Source organism: Pararge aegeria, chromosome 12, assembly GCF_905163445.1.
Source record: "Pararge aegeria chromosome 12, ilParAegt1.1, whole genome shotgun sequence".
NCBI classification, from domain to species: Eukaryota; Metazoa; Arthropoda; class Insecta; order Lepidoptera; family Nymphalidae; genus Pararge; species Pararge aegeria.
This window is the reverse complement of record NC_053191.1, coordinates 2677544-2705453: the sequence shown is the minus strand read 5'-3', so window position 1 is coordinate 2705453 and position 27910 is coordinate 2677544. Positions and strand designations below refer to the sequence as shown.

Genomic DNA, 27910 nt, shown 5'->3' with positions numbered 1-27910 from the left:
AATGTTGGAAAGAGCAACTGCTGAGTTTCTTGCCGGCTTCTTCTCAGTAGAATCTGCTTTCCGAATCGATGGTAGAGTCACTACAAACAGACATACTTGACTTTACAAAAGTGCTTATCAAACGCAAACTTGAAACAAATGAATTTAGAACTAAATAATTGTTATGATTAGAAATATATAAAATAACCAATTTTCAAGTCGACCCAGTTTCATGTAATAATCGAATTGTTTTATTGGTACAAAAAATATAAGAAGAGGAATATTGTCACTTTCTCATACACCATATCGATTTTTTTTAAATTGCGTGATGTGTAACAGAACAAATATCTCACAAAGTATCAGTTCGAATCAAACATCCCTTGAAAATGACTTACGCCCTTTATATACAAAACGCCCTATATTTCTGGCAGCAACATGTTTTAAAATAAATAGCCTCAAAGACATGCATGCATGTCATATATATTACAAAATATAAAATCAGTATGGAATAGATACGTGAAGATTATCAAAAAGAAAAAAAAATCTATTTATTATTATTTCATACTTATTTATTACAAACCGCTCATTCATTCATTCATTCTTTGTATAGTTGTTACCATAATTAATTCACAAAAACTAGTAAAATATCTACATAGAAAGAAAAAACATTATTTTAATATTTTTACTATTTCATACCGTTTATGAATCTTATAAATTCATTTTTCTATTTTCATTCATCGTATAGCTATTTGTGTGTTTAGATACTTCAAAACACAAAATATAACCAAAATACATATAAATGTGGAATAGTTATGTAAAGAATCCCCTTAACAAAAATAATATTTTTATTTTGTTTTTATCCTTAACAATATAATAATGTTTTATGTATCATTATTATTTCTTTGTATTTCAAGCAACCGGATATTAGCTTAACCCTACCAGGCGCAATGGAGCAGAGGTTACGAGGCTCTGAGCTCATTCTCTCTCTCCTATGAGAGAGGAGACCTCTACCAAGCAGTGGGACTTTAAGAAAATATTCAGTCCGACATTCGATATTTGAAAATGAGTATACAGTCAAGACCCAAATAATGAAAAAAACTATTATTTATATTTTATCTGTTACCGTTACAAATATTTATTTAAACCTAACCTCACCCTTTTTGGAACGATTTGAAATTTTTTGATCACTAAATTACACCTAGGATATATCAGAATTAAAAATCGCTATCTGGAAGTTATTTTTTATTTCGTTTTCTTTGTGATTTTATTTTATATCTCGCATTATTTTGGTACATTTTTTTGGTTATCAAATTATATTATTATTAATAAGGTATACAGTAAAATGTTAGTAAAATATCAGATACTATCTACCACAGAAATCTAATAATACCATTTTTAGGGTTCCATACCCAAAAGACTTCAGGTTGTGCCATAATAGGTGGCTAATTAAAGTTTGCGCAGAAAACGTATAACTACAGCTTCTATCACGTCAAATAATAAATATTAAAAAACAATAAGTCCCACACATTTTACATCACATTGCATATCCTAAGACGTGAAAATAAATTACTATTAAACGTTTTACAAGACGTTACTACAAAGTTATCTCGTGCTAACAACCGACATTCTAATCATGTTATATGACATATAATGGGGCGCGCTAGCTTAAAATTATATATCTTAAAGCACTAATATAATTATATTTTATCATATTAATGCGCAATAAAAAAAAGAACACCTGGCTTAGCATGTTGTGGGCTTTTTATAAACTGGGGCACGTTTGGAACCCTCGCTGCTTTAGTTTTAAATTTACGAATATGGTTCTCGCTATCATCTCACTACCATGAACCTACACATTTTCATGTAACGTAGCATCATAAATGCCATCTATGGGCCGGGTCTACTTGAATAACGATAATTTTGACTTTGGACTTTATCAATTAGTAGGTACGTATTGGGACAGCTGTACAATTATTAAAGATTAAATGTTTTTTATCTGACTTTATGTGTAAAATAATTCGAGACAGCATTTCTATTAAATAGTTATTTAGATTTCTATGGTTATTCTTTGTTTTCCAAATCCCGAGAGGAGACAAACAATTTTTTTTTTTTTAAATGAAATGTGTCGAATATCTCATTCGTTACACGTCTACGCGACGCAACGAAGGAAATCGACGCGAACAGCTTAATATTACATTACAACAGCAGAAACTCTACAAAGGTACAATTCACATGTATAATATATCCATCAAATACAACATTAATTCTAAAAATAGTAGACTATGGTGCCAATAGTGTTGTACACAAATGTCTTAATTAAACGAAATTGACAAGTCGATAAGTAGTGCTGTTCTATGCACACTGAATCCCCTGGAAAAGGATAGCACTATTTATCGATATTTCAATATCCTGGGAATATGCATGGAATTCACATAAGAGTTAAATTTTTCACGTTACTTACGTCCGTTTTTTTTATTGCGTCGCTAAGTTATAAATCTATAGATTACGGATAGATTGAGTTTAGAAAACAGCAATCGGTAATCATAGACAAAGTGTCGGTTGGCTAATGTTTTTACTTACTTTTTAGGCGTTAAATTTTTTTTTACTACATAACATAACGATGTCAATAGAAATATATTAAAACACATACATATTCCCTATTTAGTTAAAATTAAAATTTATATTTGTGTACAACAGAATCAACTCCAATACCCGAGATCCAGCTATGTGACTCCATTTTGAAATTCAGTTAGGTTTCCTCGTGTGGCAGTTCACTCGTGTCTGTAAAAGAAAAAAGTCAAGTTCTTTTGAGGACCTTCGAAGCGAAGTGGTGAGCATTGTGTCTTATAAATGGGAGATGGTCTCGGGTTCTATACCCATGTGCAATTTGAGGGTTCATAATTTCATTGGGTGAGATTGCAGTCAAGTATAAAATTGTAGTGGATAAAACGTAAGACACGTACAATATAATGAAATATATCAGGAAAATTACTGAACCTATTTTGATGAAACTTGAACTGCTTCCTGAGTTGGTAGAAGTAAATGTTTTGTAGTGGTCACAATCCGATCCGAGCTTTAAAGTTTTTGTTTTTCATTTTTGTTTTACTTACATTATTATTTTATTTTTTATTTTTTTTGTATAATAATTGCTTGCTAGGTACTTACTCCTAAGCAATTGTGGTTAATGTTATCGTGTTATATGTATAACCAAGTTGTGGAAACTTCATTGGTCTATGTGATACAAAAATACGGCATTACTTTTATGTATAATTATACTGTTTGTTTCCCTTGAAAAGCTAATAAATAAATAAATAAATTACTTATGCAAAGATGTGTGGAAAAACATACATACATAGCTACCTATAAAAATTGGTACATTACATATGATATATTGTTGCATACATATTCTTCTTTGAATTGATCATCTTCTTTTGTACAATTTGCTTAAGAGTAGTCTTTAAACAGCCAAAGCTGTAGTATAATATACTATTACTATAATACTACTATACTATTACTATAGTATACTATTGTTGTGATACTAATGTATTCTGACGTTATGTCACGATTATTAATATAATAGTACAAACAATTTACTTTTTATTATTCCGTGTGGGCGAACTGTGGTTCGAGTGTCCCGGACTATCGCTGAGGTCGGAACTCGAACTGCGCACGTCACCATCCATCTGAAATATTATAGGAAGCGATTCGTAAAAACAATCCTAATTATTTCTGTGCTACTTTGGCAGTCAACGAAAACTTGCAGTTTATTGTTTTTTTTCTTCTCTAGTAACTAATGTTGCAAAGGACCTTGACCATACACAGGCAATAGTTGTGCCAGGCAATGATATATTTGATAATTTAAATTAATTTTTTAAATTCCGTTTGGGACTGCAAAAAAAGTGCTTCCTATCCATAGTTTTATTTTAAATCTTAAAAGTACTTTATATTATTGTAATAATAATAAATCGGAGGTAATCGAAACATAATTAATTATGATCTGTCATTTTCATAGAACATTTGAAGCGATTTTATTGTGTTTTGTTAAGATAATAAGTATAATTATCCCGTATAAGCTAAAACTAGCATTGTTGTATTTTGGAGCCCTGTGACTCTCATTAGAGCTAACGTAACATATTCTTAAAATAGTTTTTCTCTGAATCTGAGGTTCCAATCAATAAAATATTTTTGTGAATGAAAAAAGAATAGTCAAGCTTTATTTTATGATAACATATTTTATCGAGACATAATAATATTTGGAAGTGGCCTTAGTTCCATACTGTGCTGGTCATTTTCCTTTATTGATGTGAAATGAAATAAATTAAAATTTAATTCTGAATTTTATTAGTCCATTAATCACATAAGGCGATTAAGGAGGGGAGAGCCGAGCCGAACCTCGCCCAATCACACGAGTGGGAGAGGGCGGTCTCGGCAGATATCACGTGATTATTTTTTCAAGATACGGTGTTTCATTGAGAGAAAACTGGTTTAAATTAAGAAGATTTAACTAGTATTAAATTTTTTTTTTTTAAATTTACGCAACCTACTAATATTTATAATTTACAAGCTGTCCCGGCGAACTTCGTACCGGGGATCTTTTCAATACTTTTTATCCCATTCCGGCTTAAGAGAAATCCAAAAAATCAAATATCATAAAAATTTGTCCAGCCGTTCTTGAGTTATAAATGGTGTAACTGACACAACTTCCTTCTATTTATATAGATTTGATAGAATGAAAAATTTTGAATATCTCACGTTATTACATCTCACTAAGGGGTGACGGAGGGTGGAAGATTTTGGTGGTTTTTAATATTTTTCACCTCGTTTATACAACGAAATAATGCTTTAGAGACTTCAGAGGTACATTATTTACTGTCTCCGAGACTTATCTGTGAAACCGAAACTCTAATACTTTTTTGTGTAAACCACGACCATAGTTTTTGCTGAACGAAATCAGATACAGCCTAAGCTCTTTATTAGGAACGAATCGCGTAACGTAGGTACTATGCGCGTGTCGGTCTATTATCTTCAATAGGGTTGTCATAAGTGAACAATTAAAATGTTTTGAATTAGTTTGTGTAAACAAATAAATACGCTTCTTTTGATTGAACATTTTTACAGGGGATTCCTCATGAAATATACTAATGTAATGAAATATATAAATGTAATTTAAGTTGACTGACAAAGTTGCATTAAAAAGCTAAATTACCAATCATGACTGTAGCAGATACCTTTATAAAAATATATAAGAAAGTTGTTTACACCCCCTTTTTGTTAGTAGTAAAACCCACCTATAAAAAAATTAGTGTCTATTTAATTATAGAGGCCAGAAAGAGAAAGCAATTTATTCAGTTTCACCACTTTCAGTCGCATGTACAAGTGATTAGTACGCATCGAATGAAATAAGAAAGATTTTTTTATATTATCTTATTCTTTAAACAGTATAAGGGTACGTTTACACACAACAGTCGGGTCTGGGGTCGACCGTCTATAATTGTAGGATATTGACATGACTTATGTTTATGGTTCATTCCCACCAGTCACGTAACCGTCAAGTCAAGTATTTCACAAGATGGCGTACGTCATTAAATAATTAATTTTTTGTGCAGTTTAATTTTTTTAATACAAAACAGGCTATATATTGCTGTTTATAACTTTGGTTGCGTAGCTTTTAGACTGCCAGACTACCTTCTAGGTATTAGATAAACTTGTGTATAAATTTGCTGCGCGACTACAAAATAGTCATACAAACAAAACTTTTTTTATCTTCGACCTCTTATGTACTCTTACGAGACTTAACATATTGATCAAATCAATGTTATATTTATTTTAAAAGGAGTTTTAGTCTGCGCGGAGCCGTGACTGTTGTGTGGAAAAGAACCTTTACTTCCATTTTCTTTATTCAATATGTCTGTAATCTCATGTCGAAGCAACGTAATTAACGTCCAAAAGGTTTTTTTACTATTTGGAATCGATAAAAATGTTCCTAAATAAACTAACAAAATGTTACTACTGTAACACTTGTAACACGTCACCAATAGTGCAAATGAAAACTGACCCTTACTTGACAAATGACGGATTGCGGCAAATATCATACCGAACCAACCAGTAAAAAACATACCGAAGAAGAGTTCCTTAACAGCCGTTGTACACGACGGTATTTTCACGCGCATTTTACGCGCGTTGCCAGCGCTTGAACTGAGTATGTAACGTTCGCTTAGCGAGAATCTCGCGTGCTTTAAAGCGTAGGAGAATCGAAAAATAATAACTTCAGATAACAATAGGTGTAAATAAAAACATTGCTGGCCTCAGACCTCCTCTTTAAGGAGAGAGGTATATGGAGCTAAAACACCTCCATTTTGCTCCAATGCGTGATAAAAACCGATACCAATGGCTGAACGTGCTCTTGAAGGGTGATATAACACCAATTTTATCAAACCAGTCTGGTTTTACAAAACTAGAACTAACAACGAACTTTAAAGTCATTGTTATATTTCAAAAACCTTATTAATGCACATAAGTTCGTAAGTATTAACCATTTAAGTTAAAGAAAAGTATTAACCACAACTTATAAGTGTTAACTCAGTTGGTACTTATATGTTGTCATTGAGTATTTTTTGTTAAAAGGTGATTCAAATGAAACGTTTGCCACGAGGCCTGTGTTTCAGAAGTGGGACAACAGAAGCTTCTAGATTCATCATTGTGCTGGTGATGTGACATAAAAAACGTAAGACAGTTTGTTTTTTTTTTTCTCTTTTATTCTCTGACGTTATGAAGCTTCGATACTTCAAAACCATAGCCGCTACCTAAGTTTTAGTTGCGTCCGACGAACGTCGACCGCGCGTTAGAATATCGTCATGTACAAAGGCTTTAATAGTTATATTGTATTACTCACATAGTATTTTAAGTCATTTGTATTACTAACATATTTTGATTTCATCTGAAATAATAATAATAAAATCGGTTTATAAAAAAATAAAAAAAAAAGATTTTCACTCATTAATGCCAATCATTTCACTAGTTAAATAATGTTTATGACGTCATTTAAGGAAAAAATCTAAATTAAACACAACAAAAAGTGTGTGTACTTATGTACACGCGTTAGAAGTTATGCTTCTTTGGCGTAAAAAGATACAAATCTCTGCAAGAATGTTATCTTTCGCCTTATTCTGCGTTTGTAGAAAAAACTACTATTTAATACATTGAAAGATTTATTATAACGCATTATCTACTTATCTCACTATCGGAAAACCAAGTTTCATCATTAAAATTTGAGATTTTGTTTGTACAATTGAATAAATTAAATCACCGGAATGAGCCCGCAGGCTTTGACAATTCGAAGTGTGTCAAAACTTTTATTGAAAAAAAAAAATTGTTGACTATAGCTAACTTCAGGGTGTCGGTTTTTAGTGACGGTGTGCGCGCGCATCGTAAAAATTTACACTCATCATTTTTTCCTAACTCGCCAAAAGAAGTATAACTTCATAAATAAAGTAATGTGCACACTAACCTGGCCGGCTTTGATAGCGTAGTACGCGATCTGAAGTATAAGGCAGGTCCACACGATGTGCAATATCAGAAGGAGGATCAGTAGCGAGTTGAAGATATAATACGCCGGGAACATTGGCAACAACATTGGAGCACGGATCGACGTACTGAAATAGACGATATTTCCTAAACTTTTTGAACAAAAGAAGAAAAGCTCAACTAGGGTTGCCCACCGTACTCTAGAAGACAGCGTTGTATTTTAATGCAATTTCGATTCCAATTTTTACAGAACAACACATAATAAATAAATAAATAAATAAATATACTACGACAATACACACATCGCCATCTAGCCCCAAAGTAAGCGTAGCTTGTGTTATGGGTACTGAGATAGCTGATGAATATTTTTTTATGAATATAATACACATAAATACTGATAATATACAGATAAACACCCAGACACTGAAAAACATTCATGTTCATCACACAAACACTCTCCAGTTGTGGGAATCGAACCCACGGCCTTGGACTCAGAAAGCAGGGTCGCTGCCCACTCGGCCGTCAATGTTACATTTGTAATACAATAATTAAAATAAAATTAATAAAGCCGATTGTCGCCGTGGGCAGCGGCCTAGCTTTCTGCGTCCAAGACCGTGGATTCGATTCCCACGACTGGAAAAATGTTTGTGTGATGAACATGAATGTTTTTCAGTGTCTGGGTGTTTATCTGTATATTGAAAGTATTCATGTGTATAATATTCATAAAAATATTCATCAGCTATCTTAGTTCCCATAACACAATCTACGCTTACTTTGGGGCTAGATGGCGATGTGTGTATTGGCGTAGTATATTTATTTAAAATAAATATATATAATGTAACGTATGTACAACCAGTTTGGGCTTAGCCAATTTTTTAAAAATTAAATAATTCTATGAATTTCAAAAAACATCAGCATCAGCGGGTTAGTTGGATGAAATTTTTTTATACAAATTTTAAATTTATAATTTTTTTTTTACTTTACTTTACTTTCGTAATAATAACTACAGATGGCAGTATACGACGCGTTCGCTCTTGCCACCTTAGTACCTGTTTTACAGACGTTTCAGAATTTGCAGACTTACCTCCAAATGATATAGAAGGGGTAGATGCCGACTCTAGTTCCAATCCACATCACGATAAGTCCCAGGAACAAAGCATCGCAGAGCTTCTGGTATCGAGCGTACTTCGCCGCCTTGACCGACTGTGGACAAATTGTACTCATTTTAAGGATCGACTAGGAACAATTCCTACGACAATGGCAAATGTACTTATCATTCCAATACATTGTTGTACAGCAGAAATGGCTGGATGCATGTCTAATGGTAAACACATAAGTAAGACATCGTATTGTAGTGAAAACGATTTTATTTGGGGATGCTCAAAATCAAAAAATCATTTACAGAATGAATGCATTGCCCGCTCTATGAGGTATTTTTTTTTTATTTAATTTAATTCATTGTCATTTTCAGTGTTCCTAATAAAATCTGGCAGATGGTTAAATATTTTTGTTATCACATCTCGACTGTGAGATGGTGATAACAAAAAAAAACCTGCCTAAATTTGTTGTGGTCTCTTCCTTTTTTATGTTTATAGACGAGCGCTTGGATGCACTGCACACCTGATGGTAAGCGATGATGCAGCCTAAGATGGAGCGCGCTTGCCTAGAAGATGCCTATTCACTATTGATTTGAAGGTACTCATATTGTAGGTACTGGGGAAAATGGAAGCTTGAAGGGCATTCCAGATCCTAGCGGTGCGGATCAGAAACGAAGATGCGAAGCGCTTCGTACGCGTCCGCGGTACATCGACCACGTAGGGATGCAGATCTTTGTAGTGCCTCGCGATTCTTAGACCAGAGCGCGTTTGGAGCTTTAGTTTTAAATTAACGAATGCAGTTATCACCATCACTAACATTAGTGTTACATGTTAAATGTATGAACGTTTCATAACTGCCTGTGATAGGGTCTACATGAATAAAACATTTTTGAATTTGAATTTACGGACTTTGCTAGTGGAGTGCTGAATTTTGAATAGGAGACTAGGGAACTATGCCACATACCTCGACAAATATGTCCGCGCAGTCGTGTAGAAGCAATACCAAAGTGCCAATGCGATGCAAGTTGCACACCCAACTGAAGCAGAGTAACGCGATTGTGGCTATGTGGTGCACGAACATCTGCCAGAAGTCCTTCCTCCGCACGTCCCAGAACTGAGATATGGTTAGCGACCAGTAGAACGCTGCGGATATCATATAGTACCACCATACGTCGTTGGTTATACCCTGAAGGGAAACAAATAAATATCCTATGACAATACACACATCGCCATCTAGCCACAAAGTAAGCAATATGGGTCTCCAGTGGCGTGCATAAAGGGTATGCACAGGGTATGCAGATGATATAAAATGAAGAAAATCTCCAGTACGAGCTATAAAATAGTTGGAAAATCCAAAAGTGCACGCCTCATAATCTCATTCATTACAATAAAATTGAAATTATTTGTAAATAATAATTAAACTACACCTAATTATACCGTGAAAAGTAATAGGCTTCTATTCCTCAAAAAACTGAAGCTTATAAAAAAAAAAACAACTCGATAAGTGAAGTATTTCGTTCGTTATCGTGACCACAAGATACGGGATCCGCACATACCACACGGACGTCCAAGACAGAACTTTAAAAAAAAAATTTAATAATTTAAATAATGAAAAGAGATTTATAAATATCACGAGTGTTAAAAATAGTGTTTTTTCAAAACACTTGTCTATTTATATTCACTTATAAAAGCAATAAAGAATAAAAAAAAGTGACATTTTAGGTTGGAGAATCACTCGGTGTACGTAAACTGACAGTAATACCCACCTCAACGCTTCGCTTATGAGGCGTGCAAAAGCCTACCCTTGAGTTTTATAAATCGTACTGGGGATTTTCTTCATTTTATATCATCTGCATACCCTGTGCATACCCTCTATGCACGCCACTGTGGGTCTCCATAATGTTCTCAAAGGTGTATGAAGTCCACCAATCCGCACTGGGCCAGCGGGGTGGACTACGGCCTTAACCCCTTCTCATTTTCGGAGGAGACCCGTGCCCTGTTGTTGGCCGGTAATGGGTTGATATGATGATAATGATGATGACTATGTAAGAAACGAGATAAACGTTAAAAAAAAAATAGCGTACCTGATGAGGATAACCAATATAACATTGGTCGATGTCCCACAACCAGTCCTTATCCCACAGCACGACAAAGCCAAATATAAAGTTGCATATATAGAAGGAGCATTTGAAGACATTCTCGCAGAACTTTACGAGGGTGGATGGCTTGTTTTGGCAGCGCCGCAGCCGAAACCACCTTTCCACCTGCCGCTCCGACATATCCAGCTGCTTCGCTAGGCCACATACTTGCTAAAAAGAGCAGGAAAATCAGGGTTCGGTATTGTTTTGGAGTCAATTTTTTGCTGTTGCGCAGGGTTTAAAAAATGTGCATTGTAAAGGCAATTTCTCTGAGGATTTTGTATTTAAATCTAGCGTTGCGTATGAAACAAACAATAAATAAAATAATCCACGTAGACCTTGATTTTATCTGTTTGAAAAAATACTTCAAGCGTTCAACTGAACAGGTTGTGGGAGAACTACTATACAATAGTCTACCCAAAGAGATTTTTGCGAGAAATCTTTCAAATAAGCAAAAAAAGCATTGTTAATTTTTTTTATAATCGCGCCACCTTTTGTTTTTTTGTGTTTGTTTTGTCTTGTATCACATTAACTAGATAATATAATAGCACTTCTTTATGTTAATTTTAATTTCTCATTTGAGAATAAAGCGTGCCGGTACGATTCCGCGAAAATATAGAAAACGACTAGGGGTATGGATATAATAAAATAACTGACATACCCCTACAAGGCTACCATACCAAAGACTAAGTACTCACATCATTTACCACCTGATCAGATTGCACTCAAAGTTGGAAGGAAAGAAACAAAATGAAAAAAAAAAAAAACAAGAATTCAAAATTCATCTATTTCATGTAGGCCTAATATAAGCATGAAGCATGAAACGTCAACTAAGTCTGTCTGTAGTGACTCTACTTATTTATTTATTTGTTCAGGTCACTAACAATATACATATTTACCATATACAGTATTGAACTTGTACAATATTCTACACATTCCCTTATATGTACATCGACAAAAGGTGACCATGAAATTCACAAAAATTAATAGAAATGACATGTAAACACAGCAAAAATAATCATAGAGATAAGAAGGAATAGGTGTTCTGTATGTAATATCTATCTTAAGGGAGGGCTCACCGATAGGTAAGCGATATGAAATATGTCTCTAACACCGGTCCGTAAGGCAGATTCTACCGAGAAGAAGCCGGCTAGAAACTCAGCATGTGCTCTTTTTAAACATCATTTACAATTTACCACTCACTGTTCTATCATGTGTCATGTGTAAGAATCCAGGCAATTAAAAAAGTCGATCGTGTTTCTACCTACTAAACTGAGTTTTACGATGCGAAGTTTAGCATTCCAACAGTTTGAAAGCTTTTTTAATTAATACCTATATAAGGTCTAGGCATGCTAAAAACACATAAACTAGCTCTAAATAATTGGAATTCTGTGAATCTATAATATATGAATTCAAAAGTGTCATAAGGGCCTAATTGAATAAAGAAATAATTGACTTTGACTTCATAACGAATAGTTTTAGAAGTAGTCATAGTTAAATGAATAAGTATCACACTTTGGCTAAATGCATGTCAATGTCGCACAAACAAAAGAATTTGCGAAGCCTCACTAAACAAGGTCAAGGTGTTAAGGTTTAAAAACTATTTTTTTGGGGGCGCAAGTAATAGCTGTATTGCGCAAATTTAATGCCTCGTTACAAAATGATTTATTATGATTCGATATTATATTCGAACTTAGTCTGTTAAACCCAAGACTAAGTTCAAATATAATATGAAAATTTTAATTTAAAAAAAAACCGCGAGTTTCAATATAGTGTACATTATTCTACAAGTCAAGCCCTTTTATTTGATGCCAATATTGATGGAGTTTTATTTCGTGGCAGCGGCAATCTTGGCCCGATTTTCATCAAACATAGCTAAAAACACTCCTAACTAATTAACCTTTTAAACGAAAAAAAAACAAAATCAAATTCATTTCATCCGTTCAAGTTTGACGCGTCTGTGCTTAACATCTTCCGAGAGAATCTGTACGTTTTAATACATAATTTCGTCAATATATATCTAGCTACGTTACTTAAGTACTATATACGTACCCCCCTCATCCGCCAATCTCACTTGAGATTTTTCAAAATGTGGGTTTCCTAAACGCGTTGGTTTATTAAAAAGACCAATGGACCTCCCCTCTCTCTAACGTGAGATTAGATGAGATTCGACTCGACCACCTCCCCCCCCCCCTTTAATATCTCAGGAATTTATAAACGCCTCTTAGATTGCGATTTTTTTGACCACTTTGTACATGTATATCTATAAAAGTATTGATGTTCGAAAAAAAAAATGGAAAAAAAGAACTTTGAAATGGGTACGACTTTGTCATACATAATTTTATCGAAACTTAAGTAATATATTTATTTCTATAGAAAAAAGAAACCTGCTGATGTGCTCTGGGATTGGCTTTGTACGCCGCTTCGAGTTTTGGATTCGGGGGTGGTTTTTTGGGCTTTCTGTCCTTAATGCCTAGGTACCGGCCGAAGGGCGCGAAGATTAATCTGGAATAAAAAAATGGTTACTAGATATCTCATTCCATTAATGTCCCAATAGCGGTGATAGCTCAGTGGTTAGGACTTCGACTTCGCTTTCATAATCATAATCATTTATTGCAAAATACACGTCAATAAGGTTTTACATGTTGGTTTAAGGTACAGTGTATTGCCAGTAATTTGGCATGCAATGTTACAAAATAGATACAACCGCCCAACTTATTGACGTCAAAAGAATATAATAATAACACATAGATTAATAAAATGTCACATTAATTATTCGATTAAAATCTTATTTGAAACATAACATTTGAACTATTAGGCACATTGGATATAGGCAGGCTGATCATAAATAAAAAAAATAATAAAGTTATTCTCTAAATTGCAAATAGTCATTTATGCTGTAAAATGTTTTAGAGCTAAGCTATTCAAATAATTTTCTCTTGAAAACGAACGAAGTCGCGCGGGTCCGCTAGTTTATATATATATATATATATATATATATATATATATATAGATAAACCTAAAACCTATCGTCGGAATAAGGAATGACTGTAATATTATATCATAGGGTGTAACATAACAGTGCTAATCGCATCTATTCAATATACAGTTCACGCCAGCGACAATAAACTACATAACACTTGGAGGGCTTTGTCCTATATCTGTAGCCTAGTGCAGGATTTGCTCGATCGCGATCGGGGCGTCGTTTTCGCATAGCAAACTTAGAATCGTTGAAGTAAAATGGACCTAATGCCACTCGTTTTAGTTTCGCTAATCCAATACCTCTGATTTTTGTTTTATTAACTTTCCATCAAAGACAGAGCTGACGATTTATAGGCAAATTTGAGCGTTAATACCATGAAGACAAGATACATTTCGCGATGTTCAAATATTCCCATACTCGAAAACGCCTCCTCGATTGCAAGCGAGCAAATTTTGTACTAAGGCTGCTGCACACCATATTATGTTCGTCTTTATACAACGTGTAAATGAACATCGAAATAATACTTCACAAGCTTTAGAAGTACATTGTGTACTGTCTCTGAGACTTAACTGTGATATCGAAAATCTAATAGTTTTTGAGTAAACACGTGTTAAAGATTTCACTGAAAGAAATCAGATACAGCCCTAACATCACACACAAAATTAAAATCTCTGGTCAATGGGTCTCCAGTCAATTTATTAGGTTCGCGTCGCGTAGGGTAGGTACTATGCGCGTGTCGGTCTTTTATATTTTATAGGGTTATTATAAATTCAAATTCAAATTCATTTATTTCAAGTAGGCCTACTTTATAAGCACTTTTGAAACGTCAAGTATGCATGTTTGTGTGACTCTACCAGTAAATAATGTTTAGAAATCGTTTGTATGGAAAATTAAATATGCTTCTTTTTAATATTTTACAGAGTGATTCCTCATGAAATATGCATCCTTCACAAATTTTTCGTAATTCTGTTTGATGTAGTATATTATTCGCGGTTCCCTGCGACTTAGTCAGCTATAAACACTGGTATATATATATATATAGCATATATATACTAGCTTTTACCCGCGGTCTCGCAGGGGTGGTACTTTTAAAAACTTTCCGAGAGGAATAAGACTCCGACCTTAAACTGTTTGTTTTCCAGCAATAAAAATCCTATGTTACGTACTCTCCGTCCTTTCATCTAACTCTCTGCTCATTTAGGGCGCACAGAAAGGACAAACAAACAAACACATTTTCGCGATATAATAATATAAGTATTATTATATCGCGAAATGTATTATAATATAAGTATGTATTTAGTTTTAGTTTATTTAGATTAATATCTATTGTATATTTCATTATTCCTTTTTACTTGCGTGTATCTTTTTCGCGAACGAATAATTAAAATAATTCAAGACCACATTGTAAGAATGAATTAATAAATTAGTATAAATAACTCGTTATATAATGTGTGAGATCTAGGAAAAAACGTAAATTATTTTTGTAGATTTAAACAATTATATTGATAAATACATCCTTAACCCCGCACGAAAACTCTAACTCTAATTAAAAAGACTTGCAATAAATAAACTAGTAGGTAATAACACGAAAAGTTGTTTGCGAAATCGCTATTGTAAAGAAAATCCGGCTGTGACGTTTTCGATTCCAACATAGGTTATGGTTGAATGCTCCCGTTAAACTTAACCACGCAGTTAAAGATTATGTATGTTACCGACTATGTACTAAAGATTTAAGTCTAGTTTAAAAAAAAGTAAACATTTCCTTATCGATACAAAATTTCCACGTGTTCGTAATTTAGGAATTACTTGGATAGAAGCAGGCGTTACTTTGCGGATATCCATAATATATTATGAAAATTAAGCTTAATTTGCTATACGCCGCGAACAGCAGGCGAATCTGTATGGTGTAATTTATAATTTCTTTAATCCTTATACTCCACACCAAACAGATCTTCAGCAATGTAAGTATCCTCTACGCACGTTTCGTTCCGAAACCGGAGCATCAGGATATGTTGACTTTACAATGAATAATTGTTAAGTTCTGTTATATATATATATATAAATGTAATGTTGGTTTGTGTACGCTTCAAAAACTAAAAAAGTTCTGCACCGTTCGAGCTGAAATTTTAGCATGATATACGAGTATAATGCGCATTAAGGATTGTTTTTATCTATTTTTTGCATCAGTAACATATCCACGACCGCGAAACTACAGTTTTTTTAACGATTCCTGAATATGTAATGTATTCCATAAAAATGTGCCACAGCAAAGCGTGGTAGGGTACAACTAGTACATCAATAATTGTTTATCTAATAATTGTAATCTAATGAATAATTGTAAGTTCTTAACAATTATTCATTAGATAGATTCAGAAATTATAAATTACACCATACAGATTCTCGTGCTGTTCGCGGAGTATAGCAAATTAAGCTTAATTTTCATAATAGGAATTACTTGTCTCTAAAACAACCAGCGAACGCCGAAATCATGGCTAACCTTATGGCACGTTAAAAACCATTATCTATAAACAAAGCAAAACTTCGCAGGGCAAGCAAGGAACGCATCCTACAAAGTGCCGTCCTGTGTCCACAGTGGTGTGCACTTCATACATGCAAAAAAGCACTGCCTACCCAAAAAATATTGTATAACTTATAAATGCGAAGTATTTGTCCATTTTACGGCATCTTCCTTCTTTATGCATACTCTGGTTAAAAACTCTGTGCACGCCACTGTGTGTCCATCAACCCATACTTAACAACGTGTTAAGTATGGTTTGTGTTAAAAAAAAAAACAAAATTATACAATGTAACGAAATGCGAACATAGGTTACACGATTTCAACAGGTAGTTTTATATATCATGGATTTCCGCAAAGTAACGCCTGCTTCTATACAACAGGTAGTTGAAAAACCGGGTGAAAGGGGAATACATCGTCCGCCAGCTCACTTTTAAAATTGCGCGCACACACCGTCACAAAATACCGACACCCTAAAGTTAGCTATTGTCGACATTTTAGTTTCTCAACAAAAGATTTGACAGTGTACACTTTAAATTGTCAAAGTCTGCGGGCTCATTCCGGTGATTTAATTGAATCAATTGTACAAAAATCTCATATTTGAATGTTCAGGGAAACTTGGTATGAGATAACTAGATAATGCGTTATAAAAACTTAAAAGGTAAAATTTTCAAGGTTTTAAATACATTTTTTCTATTGTTAGTGTCATTTTCTCAACAAACGTAGAATAAGATGTAAGATAAAAAAAATTAAAAACCTTTTTATCTTGGTACGCCAAAGAAGTATAACTTCTTACGCGTGTACATAACTACACACACGTTTTTTTGTGTACTATGTGTAGTTATGTACACGCGTAAGAAGTTATACTTCTTTGGCGTACCAAGATAAAAAGGTTTTTAATTTTTGTGTAGTATTACTCTATATGGTTTACTTAAGTAATTTTCGCTACGACTTACTCTGTAGTCATTGATCTGTGTACTCTCTCTATTTTGCCTTAACATGCGACCGCACAAAATCCCTGTAAACGGCTACCTTTAAATTATATGTGCTTCATTGTTAAACTTATCTCAAGTACCTACCTAGTGTTTCTTTTATCCCTCATAACTCATCAAGGTTAGGTTAGGTTAGGTATAGAACATAAATATTCTTGTGTTTTATTGGGTAATTAAAATATATTTAATAACTACACACGCTCGGATGATAGCGGATTGAGAAAAACTGTCTTACGCCTGATGTTAAAAAATCAATTTAATCTAAAATCTTCAGATGTCACATGGGACTTAGTAATGCCATCTTTATCTGATGGGAAGAGTAGGAAAAGGATAACACTATACGATATCAAATCTGTAGATATTAGATTAATTATTAATTACGGGTATTAGTTTATAATTATTGGCTCCTTTGCAATCGTTCTTATATATTTTTAGACGGCCAATTGGCGCAGTGGGCAGCGAGCCTGCTTCTGAGTCAAAGGCCGTGGGTTAGATTCCCAGAGCTGGAAAATGTTTGTGTGATGAACATGAATAAACGCATAACGATATTATTCTATTATCCTTTTGGTCCACCTGGTGGTAATCGGAAGCGAACACGTAAACATACAGAAAAATTGTTTATAAAAATTTAACGCAAAGTTTACAATTTGTCGATATCATAGCTACATAGCGATCTCTTCCAGGCAACCAATGGCGTAAAACACAGCCCATGAAGAGAGATAGGTGGTACATATATATTTGCATATATACCTATATATAGGCCGCCTTTTGTATTCTACTTCTGTTTTTATATTGTTTTTTTATTTAATTTTTTTATTTTAACTTCATAGGGGTGTACAAATAGAGAGTTAAATAAATAAATAAAAATCATGAATCCTATATGTGTACTAAACTTACAATATTATATAGAGTGATAATTAATATATATTTATATCCTATACAATTAATATATACGTATACTAGCGGACCCCAGCGCCATCTGTCGGGCTGATTTGTGAATCTAAACCATCCAGGGTACCACCCAAACGCATACCAAAAAATTCATTCAAATCGGTCCAGCCGTTTAGGAGGAGTTCAGTGACATACACACGCACACAAGAAATATATATATATAATCATATATAAACAATATTGTATAATGTATTAAATACTTATCAGTACAAGAAATCATATAACTGTTTGGATCGTGAAATAGCGGCAGTAAATACACCTATGAAACTATAAGTTTTACTACCACTGAGTTAGATAACGGATGCCTGTGTAAAATGTTGGATAATAAAATCACAGAAGCATTGCAAGTAATAATAATTTACAAATGAATAGAACGGTGATATAGCTTAGTTGTAAGAACTTCGGTCTCACTCTCGGGGTTTAAATCCCCGGCACGTACCTCTGACGTTTCAGAGTTATATGAGTTTTAAGCAATTACGCGACACATGCTACCGCCTGAATCCTTCTCACGCAGAGAGGACACCCGTGGCCTAGGCCGCTTATGGTTTGACAATGACGATGATAACTCTTGAATTTTTAACATGTACTTACTCGCGGTTCAGCTATTCTACACAAAACACCCTGACCTAGCGCGTCACATCACCCACCAGAGTTATTCCTCGTTTACGATTTTTAAGCAGATAATCTATTCATTATAAGATATTATTAAAATAATACTGTAAATAATCGCAAATACAACACCTATCTTAATGATCTGAATCGCGTTTTTTGTCTCACTAAGACCTTGCGTGCGATTTTAGACTTTATGCAAATGCCGTATATATATAGAAATGCCTAACTAGTAACCCAAGTGTATGCCACAGAGAATAGGACTTTGAAATATATTTATATGTTATAGTTATAGTTATTTATGCAACTGTTGTATAATTAGGGGTATTTCAACACGAATGGGGGTTTCGCCTTCGCCTCGTATGATAATAGCATCACATGAGTGTTCTAATACCCAATAATCAAAATTTCCAACAAGTCTTTATCTAAGTCCATAATATGAAACCTCTATAAAAAATTATTGAACAGTTACCTCACTGCTAACATTAAAACAGTGAGTCCCAGGAACCTAAGATCGTCCATTACTATGTACAAATACGCTAAGTACAAATGAAATGAAATAAATAGTGAAATTACGATTAATAATCAACAATAATTTGAAGTGGTGATAGCGCGTTGGGTAGGAGCTCGACTTCACTTTCGGGGGGCCGAGTTCGAATCCCAGCACGAACCTATAACTTTACGTACGTGCGTTTTAGGTAATTAAAATATGACTTGTTTCAACGGTGATGGAAAACATCGTGATGAAACATGCATGCCTGAGAGTTCTACATAATGTTCTCGAAGGTGGAGTCCATCAATCCGCACTGGGCCAGCGTGGTGGACTACGGCCTTAACCCCTTCTCGTTGTGGGAGGAGACCCGTGCTCTGTAGTGGGCCGGTAAAGGGTTTATGTGATGATATTGAAATTATTAAAATTCACTTGAATATTTTCTTTAATGATGGAACATCCCGATCGCGATGTACTCAGCGGAATAGTTGTACAGTGAAACGCTCGTTCGAAGTTCTTTTCAAACAAAGTTCTTTTTTGGAAATTCATTCCAATGTTCTTTCTTTGAAATTCACGCATCGAGCTGTAACAACATGGCTGTCTGTTGAGTGAACCCTTTGCGCAGATGAGATCGAAAAAAAAAAACAAATGAGTGTTATTATGACATTCAGTACAACATTATATCATTAGTTTGGATGATATAGGGTGTTTTAATATTGGCAATAAGCTAACTGTTTCAGAATCCTTAATAGAGGATTAAAAAAATGAGAGTAGATATAAAACACATTTTGCAATTTTTATAAAAAAACTTTTTTAACAGGTTACCAAAATGAAACTGTTTTAAAGAGGTTGTCTGTTGATGAGGCTTAATGCAAAAAGGTTAACAATATGGGGTCGGTTTTATAGCAACACTTTCCAAAACCCTTTCAACAGGTAACCGAAATGGACTCGGGTGAAAAGGACCGTAGCGTGATGTAAAATAGCGCATAACTTATCTCAAAAATCGGGCTGCCAATTTGCAAAAAGATTATCTACACCCAACAGGTTTCAGAGATTAGCGCTTTCATACAAACAAAAATCCTCAGCTTTATTGTTAGTTTAGATATAGACTTCGTGATTATATGCACACATTATCTTATCAAGATTTCCTAAAATTATGATCGTGACAGACATTTTATTACGAACACATTTTTTTGTAATTAAACTTTATCATTAAACTAGATGACGGTATAATCTTTTCAAAGTAATCCGTACTGGCAATTCCCAAAAAAAATATTTTTCATTTATCGTTCGTTTCTTCGGGGTTTCCGTATTTAAACAACTCCGAAGAAAGTTTTGAGGCAAACAAAAAAAAAATTAAATCGGTCCAGCCATTGTCAAATATTGCGAGACACACGGCAATTGATTTTTATATCCCTACTAATCCCTACTAATATTATAAACGTCAATTTAAGTTTGTTTGTTACGCTTTCCCGCAAAAACTACTCAACCGATTCTCAAGAAACTTTGTACACATATTTTTGGAAGTGTTAAAAGTAATATAGAATATTTTTTATCCCGACATTAACCTCGCTTCCTTTGGGAGAGGGAATGAAAGTGTTTGACGATTTTACACCATAACTCCGACAAATTGTAACTCCGACAATTGTAAATTTAAATAATTATTTTTGTATATAATATGTATTTTATTTTGACAAACTTTGTGTAGATCTGATGAATGTGGTTGGAGAGAGAGGACAGAACTCCTCAGCGGACAGCAGCAAACCCCTCATTTAAGGCTTAGCGATACTGAATACTTTAATTTTTTTTAGTACTGCATCTAAATTGAATGCCACATCAAAAAACAAAATCAAACGCAGACGAAGTCGCGGGCAACAGCTAGTGTATAAAAAAATCAAAATATCATATACCTAGTTCAGTAAGATGGGACTACATGGACAGATACAACAGCTTAATTTGCTATAAACTCTATGGATCTTTGTAGACTTAACCTATGACCACGTCAGCCAATTCAATCAAAAATTCCCACAGCCTCCCAGTACAATAGTATAGGATAAGGCAGTTTATTGAATGTATTTTTTGCATTGCCAACGTTTGAGGTTGGTTTAACATAGGTATATCATAAAAGATGTCATTGCAGTACATACATTAAATATGCATACTAAAAATATAAATGTAAAAGTTCTGTCAGTTTGTTTATAACCATGTTCCTCTTAACAGCTGAATTTTAGAACTGCGCTTTTTATCCCAGGAAAATACAGGGTTCCTACGGGATTCAGAACCGCTACACCTATCTTAAAGTAATATACAGAAATAACAGAATTCTTTCAATATACAATTTGTAAATGAAAACCGAAATAATACTCTACGGGCTTTAGACAACCATTATGTACTGACTCTGAAACTTATCCGCGAAACCGAAAAGCTAATAGAGGTTGGGGAAACCACTGCCTTAGTTTTTACTGAAAGAAATCAGATACAGCCCTAAAATCCCATGCAAAATTTAAATCATGTGACTCCTGTTACTTTAGTACGTTGTTTATTAAGATGCGGAGGTCCTATGCACGTCTTGGTCTTTTATCTTCAATAGGGTTGCCATACGTAAACACTTTGAATTCGTTTGTATGGAAAAATAAATATGCTACTTTTGATTTATCATTTTTACAGGGTTATTTCATATAAATATAATTATGCATCCTTCATCATTATTTCGTAATTCGATAAGACGTTGTATACATTAATATTAATATAGTATTAATGGTACAGCAACATCTTTACTTTATATTTTTGACGACCTTCCTGGGGCAACGGCGAGCGCTGTGAATTTAAGTAGGAGGTCCCGGGTTCGATTCCCGGTAGGGGCATTTGGCGATTTATAATGTCTGAATTTTCTCTGGTCTGGTCTAGTGGGAAGCAACCAATCAACTTGATTTTTGGCATAGTCAGAAAGGACGGAGAGTAACATTGTTTACTTGTTATCTCGTTTGTAACATTGTTTAATTTATGAAAAAAAGAAACTTACTTACGCGGATGAAAAGAGCGGACCACAGTACCTAGTAATACCTATATACGCGAGCGCAGCCGTGGGCACAGCAAGTTTAAATATTGAAATAGTTGTGGGCGGGTAAAGCGTGGTATGTACCTACAATATCCGAAGAATCGTATCCGGCCCCGAGAAGATAATGTCAGTGGCAGTGGTAAGTATATGCATCTTTTGGTGGGAGAGAATCTTATGTATCATTAAAAAGTTTATACCTATCTTAGAAAATAAGCTACGGCCGCGCGTTCACCCGCTGCCCGCACGCATTTAATACGAGTATAATAAGACAATGTACTTCAATTCTTCAAAACGGGGCGTAAGACTAAGATTGTCTGGTGGTTTGATATTTGAATTACATTAGAATCCCTACTAATATTATAAATGTGAATGCAAGTTTGTTTGTTACGCTTTCACGCGAAAACTAATGAACCGATCTTCATGAAACTTTTTATAAATATTCTTGGAGTTATCAGAAATAATATAGTATACTTTTCATTGAAAAAAAAAAAACTTACGTAAGGAAAAATTTTTTTTTTGAAAAAAACTAAAAATCTCATATTATAGGTGTAGACTATGTAGCAGTACGCTGGCTCCCAAAATTTCGCGGGCGAAGCCGCAGGGCACATCTAGTAATCTATAAATGTCTCCCCTATTGAATAAAACTGACTGACTACAACGCTCATCTCAATCCTCAAAGCGTAATTTTTCTTGCTTATGTTTTTTTTAACGCTTATGTTCATTGTATGTAATATAAAACTTAGGGCCTTAGGCTGCCTGCACACAGTCAATATTATTATATTAATAATTATTTTTGTGACAGAGTCTAGAGTTTAGAGTTGTAACTGTTAATAGTCATATATGCAAAATAAAAAAATATTTTTTATAATTTTTATTAGTGTTTTTACCTACACATGGAGGAATTATCAATTTTATAAATTTAAAATGCATTAAAGGCATCGACGGTAGGAGAGCCGTAGCTTAATTGGAGAAAGCGCTCAGGCCGCGATTGTCAGAGAGTCGCAGGTTCAAATCCTGTCGGTTCCGAATTTTTTTATATGCATTTTAAATTTATAAAATTGATAAAAAAACAAGTTGTGAAAACTTCATTGATTTATGTGATATAAAAATACGGCATTACTCTTTTGTTTAATAGTACTGTTTGTTTCCCCTGAAAAGCTAGTAAATAAATAAATTAAAAATGTACTCGTAATAAAAAAATTGCACGTAGAAAGTTTACAACACCAAAAATTTATTATTTTCAATGCTATTGATAGTTCGCAGAATATTGTCTGTAATGCTAACGTGGTGCGGGCAGCCAAGTTCTCCGTTGTCGCTTAGCGTTCTTTCTACCTTTTTTTCCTTTAGCGTATGTTCCTTGAATGCTCTACTGGGAGGTGATCAGTTTCCAGTTACCATCACGTAGGCCATACGCTTGATACCTCGATTATTACTAAAAAAATCACACCCATATACGTTGCAAAGGATAAGCAAGTAAGATTCAATACAATCCCCCACCTCTATCTTAGATAAGTAGGATAGTCATGTCAGTCATGACTTTTAGGAGCCGAGTTAGTGTTTAAACACACTATACCGAAAATACGCGACCGAAGCTCAGCGTGACTACGCCTGCAATGTATTTTATTAACTGATGACACACCAAACCGAAATCACGTCGCGTTATAACGTACAGCCGAACTTCGGTCGGGCGTAAGTTCGGCAGCGATTCGGCGGCAATGTTTTGTATAGCAACACATTATATATGTATTTGTCTTCTTCTAAAGCTTCAGCAATTGCTATTACTGTAAAATAGTCCATTTTTCGGGTTTCGCACCTCAAAAATAACAACGGAACCTTAAGAAGATCACTTCGTTTTGCGTACTGTGTAGATAACACGGCACGACGCCACGACAACGCTTGAGACATTGAATACCCACCACACAAAGTTACTCGACTGAATTTCTGCCGCGCGAATTCGGCTCTTATCGTGTGTCATATCAGCCGAATGCGTAGGAACTTAAAATCAGTCACGGAACTTCGGACGCGTATTTTCGGCATAGTGTGTTTAAACACTAATTCGGCTCCTAAAAGTCGTAGCGTAATCTTACTACTATTATAATTAATGGGAAAGTTTAAAGACAGTTTATATATATTTGCCACCAAGACAGATTATAGTTTATTTAGTCAGTGTGGATAGTACACGACTATCCTACCTATCTAAGATAGAGGTAGGGGATTGTCTTGAATCTTACTTACTTATGCCTTTGCCACGTATATGGGTGTGATTTTTTTTAGTAATAATCGAGATATCAAGCGTATGGCCTACGTGACGGTAACTGGAAACCAATCGCCTAAAAACAGGGCAACCCAATGGGGCATTCAAGGAACATATGCTAAATGCTTCTTGTAATAATGCTATGTGTCCATCACCTGATGGTAAGGTCAACCTGGAGGATGTAGGTGTGCCTGAAGTGCCTGAAATTACACCGTCAACAATACCTTGCAGACTAGAGCACTGCAATACTGCAGAATAAGCAAGACGGCTCTGATACTACTAAATAGAACTGGGACTTTGGCATCAACCTCCCAATCCACCATCAACCAATACCAGACATGTCTTAATCTCGCTGATCTCATTAACTCAAGTATATGCATAGGCTAAAATATTTGTGTCATGCATACTGCGGGATTGGACAGGTCACAAAGTGTGCACATAATATTACATACAATTTCAATACATTCGAATATTCATAGGCTAGTTCTTATAATGTATTTAATGTTACTAGGCCTCAATGTACCTACATTAATATGTATAAATTATTATTTACACTTTATATGTGTGAAAGAACTTTCTTGAAGATAAGAAATTATCATTTGCAATGTTTGTTATTACTAATGTATACAAAATATTATCTGCTGAGGTGATGTTGTTCTGTACGTATTAATTAATTTTATTATCAGCCAATACCTAATTTTAAATTAAATTTTTTACTATATTTTAACTCTTTCAGTGTATTTACACTCCCTGAAAACGATAGAATAACAGAGTTCTCTTGACAATGTTTATCTATTAAAGTATTACATATGAATATAAACAACTTGGTGAGCCTGTGGATATTTGTGCGACAGTGCTGGAATGGCAAACATGCAGCAGCGGCTAGGTGGACAGAGATCTCTGATGTGCTCACCATGGAGCCTGAGAGGTAAAAAAAATCATACCTCAAATAATATGGTTTAGATGGATATTCTGCATTAAAGTGGGTATTCTGGCCTCTTTGCCAGAGAGTTATTACAAAACTTTCCAGGTACAGCAAAGATTTTTGCTTTCATTCTGGGAGGGATGATGATTTCCTAGCATCTAAACAAAAATGTTACCAACATTGCAGCACAAGAAAATAAATATATTGCAACATTGTATTACGGTAGACTGACTCCTGGTAGTCTGTCCATCCGCTTTGTAGGGCAGTGTTGAATTTGTTTGATAATAGAGAGAGAAAAGACTTTACTAATGTTATGTGCCAACTGTCTACAAAATTGACGACAAAACAATACAATATACCTACTTACATTTTGTTAGCAAAATCTTTCTCGCCTCTACGTGATATTGAAAGTAATGTGCTTTTTAAACAAGTTCAGTGAACTGTCAAGCTTAGTAATAACTTGAGACAGGATTTTTGTTACAAAGGATGATTCCTTTCCCCTTGTTATTCTACAAATTACAATCAAATTAGATTATTATTCAATTATTTTCATATGCTGTGTTTACTTTTAAGAAAACATTACACTTAAATAGAATAGTTAAAATTTTAAAAACGGTTGTATTAGTGTAAGTATTTGTAAGTAAACCTAATAAATAAATAAATAAATAAATAAATAAATAAAAATAAAATAAAGATTTAGACAGGTTACACAAGATTCTATGTGTAACCTGTACTGTGTTCAATCATGCATTATCTACATTAACGAAGATTGTCCAAATAATATTCAATAATAATTGCCACAGAAAATAACCAGAAGTCCACTATAGTAGTTTTTTATGCGAATGGAGAGTTTATATTTATCCCATGATTTGGAAAATAATCTTAAGAAATCTTAAGATTATTTGTGTTTTCAAGTATTAGTATATTATAAACACAAAAAAAATTTAACTATGATAAAAATATAATAGTTTTATCTCAAAATATCCTTAAAATATTCATATAAACCTAATGATAATGATAATAATCTAAGAATACTTGAAAACACTGGATATTATACTGAATGTATGCAGCATATGGAAATACAGAAACAACTTGCCTAATTTTTATTTCACCTGAGATTTCCTGTAGATGAGCTACAGGAAATTTCAGGTGAAATAAAAACACGATCTACCCAGTTACTACATTGTAGCAGTGTTGTGGGACAAGCTTTCATTTCATGCTCGACCCTGTGCTGCGAAGAGCTGGTTAATCAATGCCCCGTACTACTGGTTATTATCTCTAACATTTGATAATAATTGCTAAAGCTCTCTTAATTGCATTGGAAAATCACACTTTGAACATTTACAAAAGTGTGCAGTGCAGGGCACTCTAACAAATAGAAATTCTAAAAAAAATTAAGTTAAGATTAATATACATATATAAATTCGTAAGCAGCTGTTCAATATGTACCTATTTTAATATTTTATCGAAGCTCGACATTCTTTCTGATTTATTTTATAGGAGGCCCGTGGCCAGCAGTGGGTCATAATAATAATAATTTTAATTTCATAAAATAGAGAAGAGAGCAAAAATAAGCAATTATGGATGGTACTAATAAAATACACAATCTTATTACTATATAGAGACCACTAACTTTAAAGTTGAGCTACACAACCTCAATATAACTTGAAGGCCATCTAAATCAGTCCAAGTGTGTGAGAAATCCACAATATATTATTAAATCTCATATTATTTCTGATGTCTCACTGAGGCTTATGCACAACTTTAATTACTAAATAATAACATAAATATCCCCTATAATGTTGATAAAAGTTAGAATGATTCAAAAATACCGTACACGCCCCCAAAAACATAGATGCGTGACGATAAACTGAAGCCAGCACTTTCTTAGGTTAATAAGGTTAAGCTCACCTTTCTAGCAGGTAGCGGAGGGTTATGAAGACTAACGCTAACGGTATCGGCACGAAGACATGCCGATGATCCGTATATACTACGGCCTTTTCCGGTCCGGGGGCCAAATCAGCCCATGTTGTGTTAGGCGGCAACCACACATCCTCGTTCCATAATCCATCCACAAGTCGCTGGAGCATTTTACTATTCAACTGGTACACTGATCTAGTAGGTTGCAACCGCGTGTATTGCTATAACTTTATTGAATTTAATAATGAATTTAACTTTAAAACACCAACCGAGTTCTAATTTGATTTATGACAGGCACGCGCGGAGTGCGGGGTGCACTATTGACAAGTGACAGTTAACGTTTCTGGTCTGCGGATGACAGCTGAGTGCTGACAGATAACAGACTAGAAAACTACCGTGACATCAAAGATAACTATAGAGCACTATGTTAAAAAAACAAGAAATTTATTTAGAACATTGATTTAACAGGTTACTA

At 34.2% G+C, this 27910-nt stretch overlaps 1 protein-coding gene across 2 annotated transcripts; it reads right to left on the bottom strand.

The window, feature by feature from the left end:
• Nucleotides 1–124: 124 nt before the first annotated feature.
• Nucleotides 125–27742, bottom strand: LOC120627784 (ceramide synthase 5-like). 2 transcript variants are annotated; one of them, XM_039895808.1, is made up of 9 exons: nucleotides 27427–27742; nucleotides 13126–13243; nucleotides 10685–10909; nucleotides 9565–9786; nucleotides 8588–8706; nucleotides 7487–7631; nucleotides 6872–6916; nucleotides 3574–3662; nucleotides 125–2760 (listed from the first exon to the last, which is right to left on the bottom strand). In XM_039895808.1, exons 1-9 carry the CDS (start codon nucleotides 27603–27605, stop codon nucleotides 2751–2753), a joined length of 1152 nt encoding a protein of 383 aa, XP_039751742.1. In that variant the 5' UTR covers nucleotides 27606–27742; the 3' UTR covers nucleotides 125–2750. The 2 variants fall into 2 exon arrangements, with proteins under 2 accessions (XP_039751742.1, XP_039751743.1); XM_039895809.1 differs by lacking the exon at nucleotides 6872–6916.
• Between the last annotated feature and the right edge of the window lie 168 nt (nucleotides 27743–27910).